Consider the following 16,217-nt stretch of genomic DNA (forward strand, 5'->3'; position numbering starts at 1 on the left):
AATGTGTGTTGTAAATGTGAACGAAACGAAAACCCAGGCTGGGTCTTTTGAGTTCGAGGAGCTGCCGTTCTTCGGGTATAATCTTTTATTTCAGCCCGAACTGTAAGAACGATATTGAGTTATTTCAATAAATTGGAAAGTTGTGGAAGAATAGCAGGGGTTTTATTTTCTTTCTACCTCATAATGGCTCAGCTATTCGCAGATTTACGTATATAAAATGCAAATAATTTTCCTCTAGTAAGTATTCGGGCATTAGTGTGCAATCAACACGCCAATACTCTGGGCCTTTTTGACGGCGTGTGTAGTGCTAGTGGCGATAAGTCAGGTAGACGAAGCTACATAACGTTCTGTAGCCAGATTGCCGAACTCTGTGGTTCTTTTTAATCGATCGGGTAATCTGTTACCAGTTTTGGATGTTTAGGTCGTCAGCCTTGGTTCTACGCCCACATCACCAACCAAAAGAGGTCATATTCACCCACGATTTGCTACCACCATTTATTGCCCTTCAGTCTCTATCAACAGGGGTGTAGTTGTCTACTATATCATTAATCCCAATCCTGGGATACAAACGCCTATTTTCTATTTTTTAAAAGCGCATTTTTACCCTTTTTCCAGCACCAGAGGTCCCAGATTTAATCCAAATTTAAGTCGGTAAAGAGCAGATGTTGACACGAGTCCTCAACGGCTAGGTTTTCGAGATACAGGGTGTTCAACGTTCATTTTTTACTTTGTTTTTTTTACCAAAAAACTCGAATGTTTACTCGGTTTTTGCTTGCCGACAAAGGGCGCTATGACATACCTGTATTTTTGAATAATAAAAAACAACTTATTCCCCTATTCATTTTTACCGTTAGAACTACTTAGCACCCTGTATAAATCACCCTTTAGTTGTGCGTTTTATTCAAATCCCTTAGTAAAATAAATACAGAAACTCTACCTAATTTACGAATCACTTAAACACTAATTGTGCATTTCATCATTATTATTGTAATTTATTGACTAAAATGGCACTCTGCAAACGCAATTACACATTTTTTCGAATTACTGCTTCGTCAATCTCACCAGTTTCTACTACCCTGGATATCGTGAAGAGTTCGATAGGTACTCGTCCAACAAAATCCTCGTAACTAACAGGTACACTCTGATTTTCCTGGTTCAAGTGATTGTTCAGCGAAGGCCGTCTGGTGTTGAGGCCGTTTTGAAAACTTGCGTCTGTTAGCTTTGATGTTGCCGAACCTAAATTCATACGTTATTAATCCGTATGATAATCAAGGTCTTATATATAATGAGTCAAGCAATGCTTATGCGCTCGCTCAAATGCGCGCGGCTTTCATTTGACTGATATTGAAGTGCGACCTGCGCCTGTTGGTGTGAACACGCCGATTGCTTTTTAATGCAATTAAATTTTGAGCTTTGCTTGAACGGAGTGTGCGCGTCGCAATATTATGGGACTGCCTTTACCAATGCTGTCCCTCTTAGTCTTCAACGAGTCAAAATCAGGAAAATCTAAGGCCGGAATATTCTTGACCATAGACCATTTTAGGACGTTGTCTAAGACTGGGTCTTTAGGCGAGATGCGTCCGTTTCCTTCAGAATCGTCAGGTAACTCAGTTATCTGTGGTTTTGCGAACCTCTTTTGATTGTACATCCCTAAAATGAAACTCATATGATATCGTTAGGATTCGCTCCTAGCATCACCTTCAAAAATCTCTTCAGTTCTCCTTGTCAGTGGGATAATAACCGTGTGCTCCCCAATGCCAAAACTGGGTTCATAGGCGTGGTGCCCAAACTGCTCGATGGTGCTGGTACCAGCGTTGCCATTTACCTCCATGATTCCGATTTGAGTGGTGCGGACGTGGTACGGAAAATTCTTATTAGCAACACTGGGCGTGGTTAATATCTGATGTACACATGAACAGTCCTTAAATAATTTTTTATTATAGTGAAAAGCTTACCAGGAACATGAGGTGACCTCCGAAAGCTATGAAGAGCAAGACTGCGTATACCACAGATTCCCTCACCCATTTGTCAATGTAGTTGTTGGCGGATATTATGAAGGCAGGTCCCGCCACGAACCAGACGGTACCGAAGAGGTTGAATGGGTAATAGAAATTCGACTAGAAGGGGAATTGTTTATGTGAAAACGAAAAGAATAAAAATACCTTCTCGGGGTATCTTTTAAGGGTAAAGACTGTTGAGTAAACGAACATCCCCCATGCGCAAAGTCTGAGCATTATGAGGGCGTAGCCAGGGGCTGATTCGTAGAGGTATAACACTTCTCCAGGATCGAACACCTAAAACATCCCTTCATCTACTGAGAGCACAAAACCAAGTTCCTTACGTACCATGGCTTCATAGACAAATATGGTCATGTAAGTCATTATATAAAGGCACATAAAAACGGTCAGTTTAACTGCGCCCTTCAGAGGCAAGCGCCCTCTTGTGATGGTAAAGCCTTTGGCCAGCAGCAGGAGCAGAAGTAGGAAACAAGTTTCGGAGGCGCTCAGCAACATATTTGCTAAAATTTACATTTATTTTACATTATAGAGCACGTAAGTCTTTTTACCGAATCTTTTGAATCTGGGTGATTCCCTGCCGCTAACGGCCATTTTGAGGTAAACAATGCACATAAGCAGTATTCCCAGCAGCTGGAGTATACAGGACATCATGTAAATTTTGTAGGTCGTGTGCAGCAATTGTCTTTGCTTCAATTCTAGGGAGCACACAGTGGTGGCGAGCATCAAAATGGAGTACGCTATGGAGAATGCCATGAGTATGGGCAAGATATCTGGAAATCAATCCATGGCTGTTATGTTATTTGAAAGTGTGGAAGTCTTACAGAATTCGTCTGCGGAAAAGTGTTCGTGCCAATAGTCCCCCGGTGGTCCATTGGTCATGAGAAGCTGGTAGTTTATGTCTATTCCCTTAAAGTAATATTAGGGGAAGGTAAAGCAATATTACGGGAAGTTAACACGATATTGGGGGAAGTTAACATGATATTGGGGGAAATTAACATAATATCAGGGAAAATTAACATAATATTAGGAGAAGTTCAAAGCAACCTACTTTGGTTTCATTGCAGTTGCTCACAGCAATAAACCACCATCTCTCCCTAGAGCTCTTGAAGCGCCTAGCGTTATGGCAATTCAGAAATCTTCCATATCTATCTGAATTTCTTGTTACAGGTTTCATTGGCACTGACCGTTTCCTTATTGGAGCCGCCTTGTAACTCATGGCAAGAGGATCCTGTTGTTACATCGTTGGATTACAGTATGTAGTCTCCAATTACTTGTCTTCTACTGTCGGAACTTACCTCAGTCATACTCTCAGTTGTTGCATCTAAAATCGTTGTGTGTTCAGTCCAATCCGAATAGTATGTCGAGTACTGAAGAGGTGAAGTACTTGAGGGTGTACCCTCATAGTCAATTACAGTGTTTGAGGAGGTACTCATAGGCCTTAATGTTGATCTACTTTCACTTGCAGGTGATACGACTTCTGCGCGGGTGCTTGTTTTTGCAGTGGTTGAGGGCATTTTTATCGTCACAGTTCCTGGAAAAATATGGTGCCGAAGAGGTGTTTATAGTCGAAGACATGGGGTACCTTTATGAAGATTCGTTTTACCCTTAGGAGCAGGTATGTACAGGGTATAAAGTGGGGCAGGAGTAGTGGTGTAGGTTTGAGTCCTGAATTTACATCCTGCAAATTCACGTGCTGCAGGTATTCGAGCTGTTAAATTCACTATTTGGTTTTGTTGTATGTTTAACACAGCTTCGCGCTCTTTACATGACTGGAAAACATTATATTCCGGTGAGCACATTTGGGTAAGCATGTGTTTTATCCAGTGCTATTGACAGGTGCTAATTACCTTATTTGATTTGTAGACTGCAGGCCATTGGCCTTCCGTGTCGTAGTAGAGTAATAAGTTGATATCTCCTTGATTTTCGTTATAGTCTATGACGTATTCGAATTGGCCTTCTTCGGATAGGAAGCAAAATCTGGCAAGAAAGGCCCAATTCTAAACAGTAATAAAAAAAAATAAAAACGCATAAAACACAGTAACAAGCTGTATATTAGTAATAAATCCTTAACAGTTGCTTTTTATCGATTAAGAGGTCGTTTGTAGGTACATGTTGTTTAAAGGACAAACGCAGCGTGAATAATGAGTCTTTAACCTGCATTATTACGCACAACTAATTACAAAATCAAACACAAATAACAAAAAAAAAAAATAATAAAAATTACCTCTCGTGTCTTAAGTTCGCCCTCGACATATTTGCAGCTGCACAAGTAATTAAGCAAATTTACTAGCAGACCGATAAACACAAAAAGAGAACTCATAATAACCGAGTTATTGTACTTATAGGTGTATAGAAGTATAATAAATATATTATCAATTATTTGGCCTAAATCATAGTTAAATTGTATGAGGAAACTTTATTCAAAGGTGGAGGAGTTATACAAATAATCAATCGTTAAGGGGTTCCCATAGAAACCACCACTGGGTTCACAACATTAGACCTATTTTCGTGCCCCGCATCCCTTTAAGAATATTGCCGTGGAATACTGTAAGGGCACATTTGCAATGATTACAAAGCTAATTAAACATGTAATAAATTTGATTCAAATCAATAAGTCAAAGCAAGCAAATTTTGCAATCGAAAGAAAGGGTGCTGCACATTTGTAACACTTGTAAAATTTTTACTGCAAATTTTGTCGTCATAAAATTTTTATCAGTGTCTGTGGGTCAAAAATTCTGTAAAGGCTACAAAGACTTAGCCCCTGGGTCATGAAATATTCTTCTCTAAACGCAACTCGTGCGTTGATAATTCTGGATATTTTTAGATCAATTTGGATCAGAAAAAAGCACAGTGGACAGCTGTAATTTTTACCCAAAATTGCCTTCACGCATTTTGTACTAAAAATTAATAATTCTTACTTTTATCATTTTTAGCCAAAATTTGAAATACATATAGGTGTTTAAATATTTCAGAAATGGACGGATAGAAAACACAAGCAACCGGTAGGTATAGTTACTTTAGTAGGAAAATGATTGAAGATTTTTCATCAAAATTGAAATGTAGAGTTAAAGATATTTTATTATTGTTTAATTAACTTTCAGCAAAATTGCACAAAGTCGTTTAGCAGCTAAAAAAGATCTTTGTCAAGATCTTTAAATTTCTTTGCTCAATTCCTTTTTAAAAAGACATTTAAACCTGAAAAAGTGACAACAGAAATCATTTCGAGAGTTCGAGAATTGCGTCATAGATTACGTTCTATTTAAATACTTCTCCGAATCACCCCGTATAGTAAATTCAATTAAGTTTTGTTTGTGTCTTCATCTACAGATGGCGTAATCGCGCCTAACAGCTGACAACAGAAATCTGTTCATCAGGTGTGAATTTTATAGAACATCCTATAACTTTGTTACTGCCTTATTTAACCTTACAACTTGAACGAAGACAGAAAGTGATCCGCAATTAACACTCTTTTTATCGAATTTGGTTGTTTAATTTAGCTGTCAAAATATCTGTTTTGGGTGGGGTTGTCCCTTTTTTTCATATTTTACGTTTATTTTACATAAAAACCTAGTTTTTAGATAAAGCAATTATCGCTTGTGATAAAAAATAACCACAATGGTTTTGTAATGGCCTTGTTTTTGAACAAAAAGAGCGCTCTCGTCGTTCCGTTTGTATCGTGATTTTGAGGTTAGAAATCCAGGTGACAGTTCCCACTTTCTATCTTCTGATAGTGCTCCCCAAGTTGTTTTTGTAATTTTCGGATTTAATTCATTCGCAAATACTGGAATTTCCAACTGAATAGTAGCCAAGGGGATTTTCTTCAATTTTTCGCCTGATTATAATGTGAAAAGTCGCACATTTTGAGTGTGTAAGTGATGGTGTAATTTTCGTCGGACGCCATTTTGTGTGATTTGCAGCTAATATTTTGTAAGTTTTCCTTGTTTTATTGTATTTTATGTGTCTCAGTTACGCTTTCCGTTATAATTCCATGTCACCATTCCGCTGATTTACGAACGAACATTAAGAAATGATCCTTTAATTAGGGGCCATAAGATAATTTGTAACAAAGATCTGTAGTGCATAAATAGGACAAACTTTAAAGCACACCCTCAATTCATTCATCAGAGCAGAGCAAATGATTTTCTTTTCAGAATTTGTTCTTTTACATCCCAGAGATTTGAAATCTTGATAAATTGATTACATTTGCAATTAAAAAAATTAAATAATATTAGTTAATTCCTGGCTCTCCTTGGAACACCTCCCAAACTCCTAACTTTCTCCACCCAACAAGTTAACCAGGGATGGAACTGGATAACAATCATGCATACTGCAAACTGAATTCTTACTACAAGTATTTGCTATTTGAAAGCCTTGTTTGTGGTTTTGCTAGAAATATTTGTTGCATTTCATTTTACATAATGGAAATTTCTGGCAGGAAACAGAAATAGGAATATTATCTCCTGTATAAAGATATGGGACCAAGTGTATGTTTTTGGTAAAAAATGAGTTCAGTAAATTGTAAAAACTTCAATTATTTATTTAAATTATATAATTTAAGAAATAATTAAAATAAATTCAAAAAATTGTCACTGGTCATTTCTAAATAGAATTTTGAATCTCCTAAGCATCAGAAAATTCTCTGTTTCTCCCTGTTAGTTTATCCATTGTTTTAATTTACTGACAAACTGTGTAGAAAATAAACTTTTCCTAATCTTAACTTAAATTTGTTGTCACATTCCTGACATCTAATCTAAGCTCTGCAGTTTTCTAATCTTAATAGTATTTATCATTTCCAAGGAGATCTGCCTTTCAGAAAATTTTTTATGAAGTTCTGCTTTCTCTAGGAATGCTAATTTGATTGGGCAATACTTCTCGGAACTTACTCACAGTACAGACATTGAATATTTTTGGAATTAGTACAGTTAATTATTGTAGCATAATCTCTTGTTTGTCCACATTACTGATGCCTAATGAAATTAGATTAGATTAAATCGGAACTACTTATGTCATAAGATCAAAAAAAAGTCTGATAAAATTTACTGTAGGATTGGTTTTGATTTCTTTTGAAAGCCAATTTTACAGAATATGCTCGCATATTAGCCGCTCCGCTTGAATCAACATGGCGCCGGTGCCCCGGCCAGGCAGCCTACGAGATCCAGATATTGCTGAGCTCTTCTTTAAGCATGATCCTGAGAAGATATTCGAGGATTTACGCGAGATTGGCCATGGCAGTTTCGGGGCGGTAAACAACACATTAAATTATGCAGGAACTCTGCTTACATGTTAATTATCAGGTGTACTATGCGCGATGCCTCATTTCCAAGGAAGTGGTGGCTATCAAGAAGATGTCATTCAGTGGAAAGCAAAGTTTAGAGAAATGGCAAGATATTCTAAAGGAAATCAGGTAAATATCTGGTAATTCTGTATTAAAGTATCTGTCAATGTTTTCTGAGGAAGGTTTCTGAAGCAACTGAAGCATCACAACACCATAGAATACAAGGGATGTTATCTCAAAGATAACACTGCGTGGTTGGTAATGGAATATTGTCTAGGCAGTGCGTCAGACATCATTGAGGTGCATAAGAGACCGTTGCGCGAAGACGAGATTTCAGCCATTTGCGATGGTGTACTTAAGGGGTTGAGTTATCTTCATGATTTTGGAAGGATTCATAGGCAAGGCTTCCTGGCTGTTGGGGCAAAAAGTTGAAGGATTTGTTTTAGAGATGTGAAGGCTGGGAATATACTACTGACTGAAAATGGGACAGTTAAGTTGGCAGATTTTGGAAGTGCGTCCATTAAGTGTCCAGCCAATTCATTTGTGGGTACGCCGTATTGGATGGCTCCAGAGGTCAGCGTTCAATTTTTATTTGTTTATTTCCATTCTGAGTTTGCGATTTGTTGTGGTTTTTAGGTAATTTTAGCTATGGACGAGGGCCAGTATGACGGGAAAGTGGACGTGTGGTCGTTGGGTATTACCTGTATAGAATTGGCAGAGCGAAAGCCGCCATATTTCAATATGAATGCTATGTCTGCACTCTACCACATTGCTCAGAACGACTCTCCTACACTCTCTTCGAACGAATGGACGGACGTTTTTAAGCACTTCGTGGAAGCTTGTTTGCAAGTACGATTTTCACACCACAATTTCAAAATTAAGCTTATAATTTACGCATTTTTAAATAGAAATCACCCCAATTAAGACCGAGTTCGCTGCAACTTCTCAACCACATTTTCGTGACCCGTCAGCGGTCACCCAATGTTTTGACCGACCTAATTCAAAGAACTAAGGCGGCTGTACGCGATTTAGATAATTTGAACTATCGTAAAATGAAGAAAATCCTGATGATTGAGAATTGTGAAACCGAGAGCAATATCGATTCGTTGCCAGATGTAGACGATGCTCCAGAAGAACCCATTGGCGGAGATAGTTCAAAGAGCAATTCTGTCACTTCGGAACATTCAGTACATTCAGTGGGAGTGTCGGCCAGCAGTCAGTCTAGCAGTACGAATAGTTTACCTGCAGGTAATTTATCGCCTAAAAAGGTTTTATTGATTTCCTAAAAGAAACCACTGAGTCTCTTCTTAAATTAGTTTCTGCATGGCATTTAGGAGGTGAAGATGGTACCGCAAGACGACAGAGGCCGATTAATCACGTTGCAGCCGCTGCTTTAAGTGAACATTCGAGCGGCAACAATTTCGCCACCATTCGGACGACGAGCATAGTGACCAAGCAGCAAAAGGAGCATATGCAAGAGGAGATGCATGAGCAAATGTCCGGGTATAAACGCATGCGGAGGGAGCACCAGAGCGCGCTAATGAAGTTGGAAGACAAGTGCAGGATGGAAATGGAGGGACACAAGAATCAGTTGGATAAGGAGTATGACGCATTGCTGGCGAATTTCAGCAAAGAGTTGGAGAAGTTACAAGCCAGGTAAACGCGGTTGGAACGTGTGTTTATTGTAACATCAGATTAGGATATTTAAATTGGTACCTTTCTGAGAAACACAGAGTGTTTCAATTTATGTTCTTTTTATTTTTATACCTTCCAAAGTTTTCACGTTATTTAGCTCAACTTTGGAAGTTTTCAGGTCAAAATTGTAATGAGATGGTGAACGTTTCTCTTCAAAATAAAAAAAAAAAATTTCATAAGCATCGAAAGTTCCGATTGAAATTTGACAAAATAACGAAAACGCGACATGGTTTTTTTTTCAATCAAATTGAGCGCTGACATCTAGGGACTTTAATGAAACAATTACTTTAAAAATCAATTATTCAAACCATTCTCAAATTGCCCTTTTTAATGTAGCTGTGTATTCTTTTAAAGACATCAGCAAGAATTGGAGCGTAAAGCGAAGCAAAGTGCGGCAGCGGAAAAGAAACTTATTAAGGATATTACCACCCGGCAAGACAACGACAGAAAAGCATTTGAAGCGCATAGGAAAAAAGAATACAAAGCCAATAAGGAGAGATGGAAACGGGAACTGTCCCAGGACGATTCCACCCCGAAAAGACAACGGGATGCAACTTTACAGTGAGTCAAGTGTTTCTCGCCTTGCGACATATAAAAGGCGTTCATTTTAAGAATTTCCATCCTAAATTTCTAAAAATATGTGTATTTGTGCCGAAATTATCTAAACACGTCAAAAATATTACTGGAGGAGGAAAACTTTTTATATTATAATTATGTCTCCCCTGCTTACCTCATACTCGCAGGCTCCGCTTTTTGTAGAATCTTAAATACTTTAAATATCTGTGTTGTATTTGGTAGTAAATCCTTTAAAGTTTTCGTTTTCCTTTGCAGAAATTCATGATAAAAGGCTCTGAAATGATCACCTTTTTAATGTATTTTCCCGGGTTATTGTTCTTTTTGCACAATTCGTTTTTTACCAATTTTCAGGACTCATAAAGATAACTTAAAGCAAGTGGACGCCCAGGAGGAACAGCGGTTAATTATGGGACACAGAGCCGAGTTAGATTTAGAATTAAGAAAGTTTAGGAGAAAACGGCTATTAGCCTACCATCAATTAGAACAAGTAAAAAGGAGCGAATTTTTTTCAATCCGGGTTTCTTAACCACTTATTTCTTTCAGAATTTACTAAGGCAGGAACTCCACAAACGTCAGCAGCAACTGGAACAGGCTCATTCTATGTTATTGCGACATCACGAAAAAACCCAAGAACTGGAATATCGACAACAAAAGGCGGTGCACGCGTTGCGTGAGGAACAACTCAAAAATCAGCACGACACCGAACTAGCCAATCAGGCTGAATATATGAAGCGGACAGAGCGCGAGATGCGCAAAAAACACGCGTTGGAGTTGAAGCAGCAGCCGAAGTCGTTGAAGCAGAAAGAGATGTTGGTCCGTAAGCAGTTTCGGGAAACGTGCAAGGTGCAGACAAAGCAGTACAAAGCTCTGAAGGCGCAGATTCTGATGAACACACCGAAGGAGCAACAGAAGACAGTGATTAAGAAACTGAAAGAGGAGCAGAGGAGGAAGTTGGCTTTGTTGGGGGATCAGTATGAGCAGAGTATTGCGGAGATGTTGCAGAAACAGTGCATTAAGCTTGATGAGAGTCAGGAGGTGAGTTATTAGTGTCATAGTTTTATAATGACCTGATCACCTTGCAAAACCTCATGATTTTATTATTTCATTTCTATCACTTCTTCCCTTTTTTTCAGCTTCAAATTCAGCAAATGAAGGAAAGGTTGCAATATGAGCTGGAAATCTTGATTGCATATCAGAGCAAGAACAAAATGCAGGCTCAAGCTCAGAGGGACCGGGAGAGGAGCGAATTGCAGGAGCGAGTAGAAGTCAGAAAGGCTTTATTGGAACAAAAGGTATGATAGACTGTTTTGATTTCAGTATAAGGAATTTTCAAAAATTTTGTCCAACAGATGTTGGCAGAAAATCAAAGGTTTATTGAGGAGCGTGGCGAGAGAATTAGGATTCTGCACGAAAAGCAGGAGAGAGAATTAGAAGAATTCGATGACGAGTCTGTGAAATTGGGTTTTAGGTATGTATTGATCGTTGTACAATACCAAGAGTACAAAAACACACTTGAACATATGCTAACTCATCCTAATTTCCACCAACAGTTCTCTGGCAATCGCCGAGATGTCCCTGCCATTGGAAGACATGAGCCGTGATGATTTCGACGGTGAATCTAGTCTGTCAGGCTCGATGCTCAGCTTGGCGCATTCGAATAGTTCCACCAGCTTCTCACCCAACTCCGTTTAGTAGCGGGCCTGTAAGGGAATATTTACCACCTTTGCCCAAGTTTCGGACTATTCAGGCGAGGGGCGCTCAACGGAAAATCATGACTTCGCCAATTTGTCAGCAGCCTTAGAAAGGTATACGGGTTTTAGTTGCAAGTATTTGATCATCTGAGCAAGAAGTTTGGTACTTGTAGTTGAAAGGATATAGAGAGAGTGGAGGGTGTCAAATGTCTAAAATTATTGGTCTTGATCATTTTTAGATAAAAATTGGTTTTACAGACAAATTGCAGACTAAATTTTGTTTTAATGTTCAATGGGTTTTTGTTTGCGGAACTTCCTGCGCTAAGCAGGCGCACTTGCGCATCTGCGGAGAGTGACTTTACAGTCGCTCTGTCCAGAAGGGTAAGTTTTTTAATTAGTTTATTCCATATGTTGACTCAAAATAATTTTTTTGGCTAATTTCTTCAATGGTCTGCTTTATTTTGTACCTATTTATGCTCAATTTCATTCTCAATCTATCTAATGATCAATTGCAACCAGTGGAATGACCACCAAGCAGATTTGCTTGCAAGTTTTCATTTTGTAATTTTATTATTTGCTTTATATTCATTATATCTACTACGTAAACGGAAAAAAATCCAAATCTGGACAAAATCGACTTTCGGCACGCTCTACTGAAACTAACAGGTTACATCATGCTGAAGGTATACTACCAGAAAAACTAGTATTTAGTGCGCCACGATCCATTTCGTAGCATAAACGAGTACATTCTAAATTAAACTAATAATTAGTGACCCAAAAAAGACTAACTATACCAAATATTTTGGTATGTACGCTTAATATTAATTGTAATTACAACAAATCATCTTAACAGGCTTCTTAAGTATTTGTATAAAAATAAACTTATGTAATAGTCAGGGAGCTGACGACAAGTAGGTGGTGATTTTACTCAGTGGACCTTTCAGTAGGCTTAACAGTGCGTCCATTCAAGGACTGCTCTTCACATAGAAAAGGCATTTCATTGTGCATGTTGTTTTCTCAGTTTTATATCAAAAGTTGCCGTATGATTTATTGGCGACAGGCTCCCGAATGCAGAAAACCAACTTATCAAAATAAAAGTTCGCGTGCTTGTAGTATGCCAAATGTATTTTCGTGAACTTCCTATCTCAATTTTAATGTAGATTTGCCGCGGCCTGAACAAAGTTGCAGTTAAACGCACGATAGGCTAAACATCCTTATTTTCGTATATGAGAAACACGCGATCATTCTCTAAAAAGACCCATTTCATAGCTAGAATCTACGCAATATTAAGCCCTCAAAAAGGTATACTGAGCAAAATCGCGATGGTGAATCTATCGTTATTGCCGGACTATCAAGATAATAAATATACCCGCTTCTTTTTGTACTTTCCTTGAAGCAGTCTTAGAGGGCGCTTGATTTGTGTTTTGGCTGTTAGTGTCAGATGGGGTTAATGTTCGTTAGAACTCTACGATTCTGCGTACAAGAGAGTTACCACAAAGTGATGTCATTCAGTTTCTCTCTTCATTCTCTCGAATTTTTACTGTTCTGGAAATTACTTCTTTTGACCGTTTAAGAGTGCTCGTTGTGTTTTAGATATCTCGGATATGTGTCAAAGAAAAATATATAGAAGAAAACGATGTTCTTAAGGAAAAAAAGGGATCAAGCCCTAAGAAAGTGTTAAAAATCTCATTTCGAGGCAAATGTCAAAACGCACTGGTTGTTATAACTCTCTCATAGACAGTAAATCTCATTAGAACTTACCTGTAGTTAGTTAAATAATAGTACGAAAATATAATTGTTTTTCTTGTTGAATGGTTAAGTAAATGATAGTACAACTTCGTGCATGCGTCGGTTTCAACACGTTCACATTGATTTATAGATACTAACAACCAAATGAAAATATATAGGGTGCCTTGTTTACGAGGTCGGTTAAATTAGGGCAAGATTGCGCAGTTTAAGTCCCGCAAGCGCACGATTTAAAATCGGCAGTATTGCCAATACTTCCCTAAATGTTCCCGACTGCTCTAAAATTTCCCTTTTAATGTCTAAAATTCGCAACTTGATCAGTAATAATTCAGAGACGTACAGAGGGGGTTGACCTAAGTACAGTAGTAAAAAGAAATCTTGAGTTGACCTATATGAGAAGATTGATCAAGCCACGTGTGGCATCAGTGAAATTGTGCAAAGACCGGATATGGAGACCGTGAGAAAAACGCAAGTCCGTGTCTGGAAATCTTGGTGCAATGTAAGAAAACTGATAATGCTATTAAAGAGTACCCTAAAAATAGGCTCTTAGGACTATTCAGGTCTGTCTCCAATAAAAAAGACAAACTAAAAATTCCCGTATTTGCAGATATTTATCTTGGCATTGACAACATTGTCGATTTGCAAAGCGTGTACTCATCGCACACGTTTTGCCTTCATTTAACCGACCTCCTGAGCGACTGAGATCCCGATGGTGGGGCTCGTGAAACGGGGCACACTGTGCGTATTATCCGCCAATTAAGTATAGCAATTTTAGAACCACCAAAACCCAGCTCAGATATTTTAAAGTGTACCCAAGTGTAAGGTAGGACGTAAATCTACGGTTATGAAATCAAAACATGTTTTTGTTTTCACCTTGTATTAATAGGCTTTGTAGATATTGTTAATTTTGTTTATTTTTAGTAGCGGAAAATTAATTAGTGTACATACATATGTTTACTTACGTTCTCTTTGTAACATTAATTATTAATCATTTACCGAAGGTGCGCAATAAAGTCTGGAAATAAATGCTCAACATTCTGTAGAACTGCGGTCGGAAGGAGATTTGTCGCGAGGCGTGTGCGGGATTTTGGAAAAAAACTATTTAACTTTCCCTACGGCAGTATTCGTGTGCGAGAATAAAATTCGTTAATTTAATCCATTGATCAGTTGTTCCGATTGAGTAGAAATTAACACGCCGGCGTTCCAGACAAACGTATCAAATTACAGCCGACTCCTAAAGCGAATGTGAACCTAATTTATATTATAATCCTTGGGAAAATATCATAATTTCCTCCTCAGATATATTTACTTAATATAAGTTAATTCATGAGATTAAATATTGGGTCATTTGTTAATAGAGGTAGTTAACGAACTCTTCATCAATTTCCGCTTCTACTCACTAGCCGGTAACTAATAAAACTTTATTCTCTGCGTTCGTGTTAGGGGCATTTTTAGATTTACAGCTGGGAGATCAATTATTCGTCCATTTAGGATAATTACAAGAAGTTACGAAAAAATACAAACTACTTAAATTGATTTGCATTTTATTATAAAAGTAAAAACTATCATTCGTGTACCAAATATAGTGATTAAGTATCTAACATTAACATTGCGTTTTAAAAATAAAACAGACATTCTTCTAAACCGATGGGCGAAAAAGTATTCGTCCACCACACACACTTCACCTGAACTACGTCCAAACAGTACAAAAGTAATAAATAATGTGTGGGGTATTTTTTGATGTTATAATTTCATTTAATCTCCTAGGCATCGATTTTACTAGTTTTCTAACAAAACTTAGTTCACTCTTTAACCATTATTTTTCACGATTCGCTTTTACTTCCTCTTTGTTCGAAATTTTGTGTTGTTTCACCGTTTGTTTTAGTTTCGATCACAAATGTTCAATCGCGTTAACGTTTGGAGATTGGAGAGGTATTTCCAACACTCTTGGTACGTATAAAAAATCCACTCTTTAACTACCCGGGCCATATGCTTTGATTAGAACAGAACCTCTTCCGTGGTTTGTAGTAGGAATTAAATTTTTGAGTTATAAGCTTCTTCTCGGTTTCTGCATGCAAGCACCTTTTTGGAATTTACCAAACACCCCAATTTTTGCGTCATTAGAAAATATGACGTTTTCCCAATAGCCAATATCCTAGTCCAAATACGTTTGAGCAAGTTTGAGTTGTTTCTTTCTGTCTTTCTTACTTACGAATGATTTTCTTCGACCAATACGTGCTCGTGTATCCTCGCTTTTTGAAAATTTTCGCATTATCGCTTTGTGGACAACCTTTTGGTAATTACCGATTACACGTTTCACTATATCTGTTGCACTAGTTTGCGGATTTTCACTGAAATGACCTGAACTAACTTCTTATCACTTGTTTCTCTTGACGTGTTAGTATACCTTTTCTTTCCCTCCCTGGCAAGTTTGTTATTGTATGACTTATTTTGTATTTTTATAATGTATTGAATTGTTGAGCGGCTTTTCCCCAAAATTTTCCTTCTTGACAATATTTTATGATTAAATCTCTGATTTCATAAGGCACTTGTATCGGTTTGCGGCCGCGAAGAAAATGGTTCAGGAACCTATTTTCAGGAGTTCTTTTCAGTAAAATAGCAAGAAATGGAATACTAGGCGCAAATTTTATTTTATTTTTTAAAGGGACGAATACTTTTTCGCCCATCGCTTTTGAAGAATATCTGTTTCATTTTTAAAACGTGATGTCAATGTCAAATATTTAACCACTATATTTCACACATGAAGAACGGTTTTTATTTCCTGTAATAAATTTAAGTGGTTTGGATGATTTATATCATTTCTATTTAATTAGTCTCAAGTGGATAGACAATTAATCATCTGAATGTATGCCGTTAAATTCTGTATTTCAGTTGCTCTGGTTGATTTGGTTTTAACAAATTCGTGGCTGATAATTTTAGTGAAGTAACGAAGGAAATACTTATGAATGACATATACGTTATTGGAGATTTAGTCAATACACTGTACATAATTTGTTAAAAAAGCTACTATTTGTGTCAAATTTATTATTATTATATAGTTATTATTAGTGTAATTTTTTTAACTTAAATTATATAGTCGCTCGTAAAACCAGAGGTGTGTTTCATTTGCCGTAAAGCCTCAGCATTCGCTTAGTTCCTCCTCGGGCACCGCGTTTCAATGCCGATTACGAACGCAGCAAGAACTGCGTGTGTCAT

General features: G+C 37.6%; 2 protein-coding genes across 6 annotated transcripts in view; one reads left to right on the plus strand and one right to left on the minus strand.

Moving 5' to 3' along the window:
- Positions 1-837: 837 nt before the first annotated feature.
- Positions 838-4,643, minus strand: LOC136416527 (transmembrane protein 145-like). Its single transcript, XM_066401733.1, has 13 exons — positions 4,243-4,643; positions 3,866-4,015; positions 3,601-3,787; positions 3,314-3,549; positions 3,067-3,246; positions 2,840-2,924; positions 2,567-2,788; positions 2,346-2,518; positions 2,163-2,294; positions 1,956-2,117; positions 1,699-1,900; positions 1,462-1,650; positions 838-1,236 (listed from the first exon to the last, which is right to left on the minus strand). The coding sequence occupies exons 1-13, from the start codon at positions 4,336-4,338 to the stop codon at positions 1,025-1,027; spliced, it is 2,226 nt and encodes a 741-aa protein (XP_066257830.1). The 5' UTR covers positions 4,339-4,643; the 3' UTR covers positions 838-1,024.
- Positions 4,644-5,503: 860 nt separating this feature from the next.
- The window catches only part of Tao (Serine/threonine-protein kinase Tao), an 85,347-nt gene continuing 74,633 nt past the window's right edge, over positions 5,504-16,217 (plus strand). For 2 of the 5 annotated variants that reach the window (XR_010752717.1, XR_010752718.1), the window contains exons 1-14: positions 5,504-5,945; positions 7,101-7,260; positions 7,313-7,422; positions 7,476-7,691; positions 7,740-7,866; positions 7,930-8,142; positions 8,202-8,541; positions 8,610-8,949; positions 9,343-9,549; positions 9,916-10,051; positions 10,108-10,599; positions 10,698-10,856; positions 10,914-11,032; positions 11,115-11,454. Coding sequence is in view for 3 of the 5 variants with exons in the window: in XM_066401729.1 (XP_066257826.1) it covers positions 7,138-7,260; positions 7,313-7,422; positions 7,476-7,691; positions 7,740-7,866; positions 7,930-8,142; positions 8,202-8,541; positions 8,610-8,949; positions 9,343-9,549; positions 9,916-10,051; positions 10,108-10,599; positions 10,698-10,856; positions 10,914-11,032; positions 11,115-11,256 (2,724 nt within the window). In the remaining 2 variants the exon portion in view is untranslated. Of the gene's footprint in view, positions 5,946-7,088; positions 7,261-7,312; positions 7,423-7,475; positions 7,692-7,739; positions 7,867-7,929; positions 8,143-8,201; positions 8,542-8,609; positions 8,950-9,342; positions 9,550-9,915; positions 10,052-10,107; positions 10,600-10,697; positions 10,857-10,913; positions 11,033-11,114; positions 16,114-16,217 lie in introns of those variants that run through there. The other 3 variants (XM_066401729.1, XM_066401728.1, XM_066401731.1) reach the window with 3 other exon arrangements.

The sequence above is a fragment of the Euwallacea similis genome, chromosome 23, assembly GCF_039881205.1.
Source record: "Euwallacea similis isolate ESF13 chromosome 23, ESF131.1, whole genome shotgun sequence".
NCBI classification, from domain to species: domain Eukaryota; kingdom Metazoa; phylum Arthropoda; class Insecta; order Coleoptera; family Curculionidae; genus Euwallacea; species Euwallacea similis.

Excerpts from the sequence above, each read along its gene's own strand:
- LOC136416527 (XM_066401733.1), bottom strand. The coding sequence starts at position 4,338 with ATGAGTTCTCTTTTTGTGTTTATCGGTCTGCTAGTAAATTTGCTTAAT. Across the intron at positions 4,016-4,242 it reads GCGAACTTAAGACACGAGAG|AATTGGGCCTTTCTTGCCAG; the intron begins GTAATTTTTATT and ends ATTACTGTTTAG. Across the intron at positions 3,788-3,865 it reads CAGTCTACAAATCAAATAAG|TCATGTAAAGAGCGCGAAGC; the intron begins GTAATTAGCACC and ends AATGTTTTCCAG.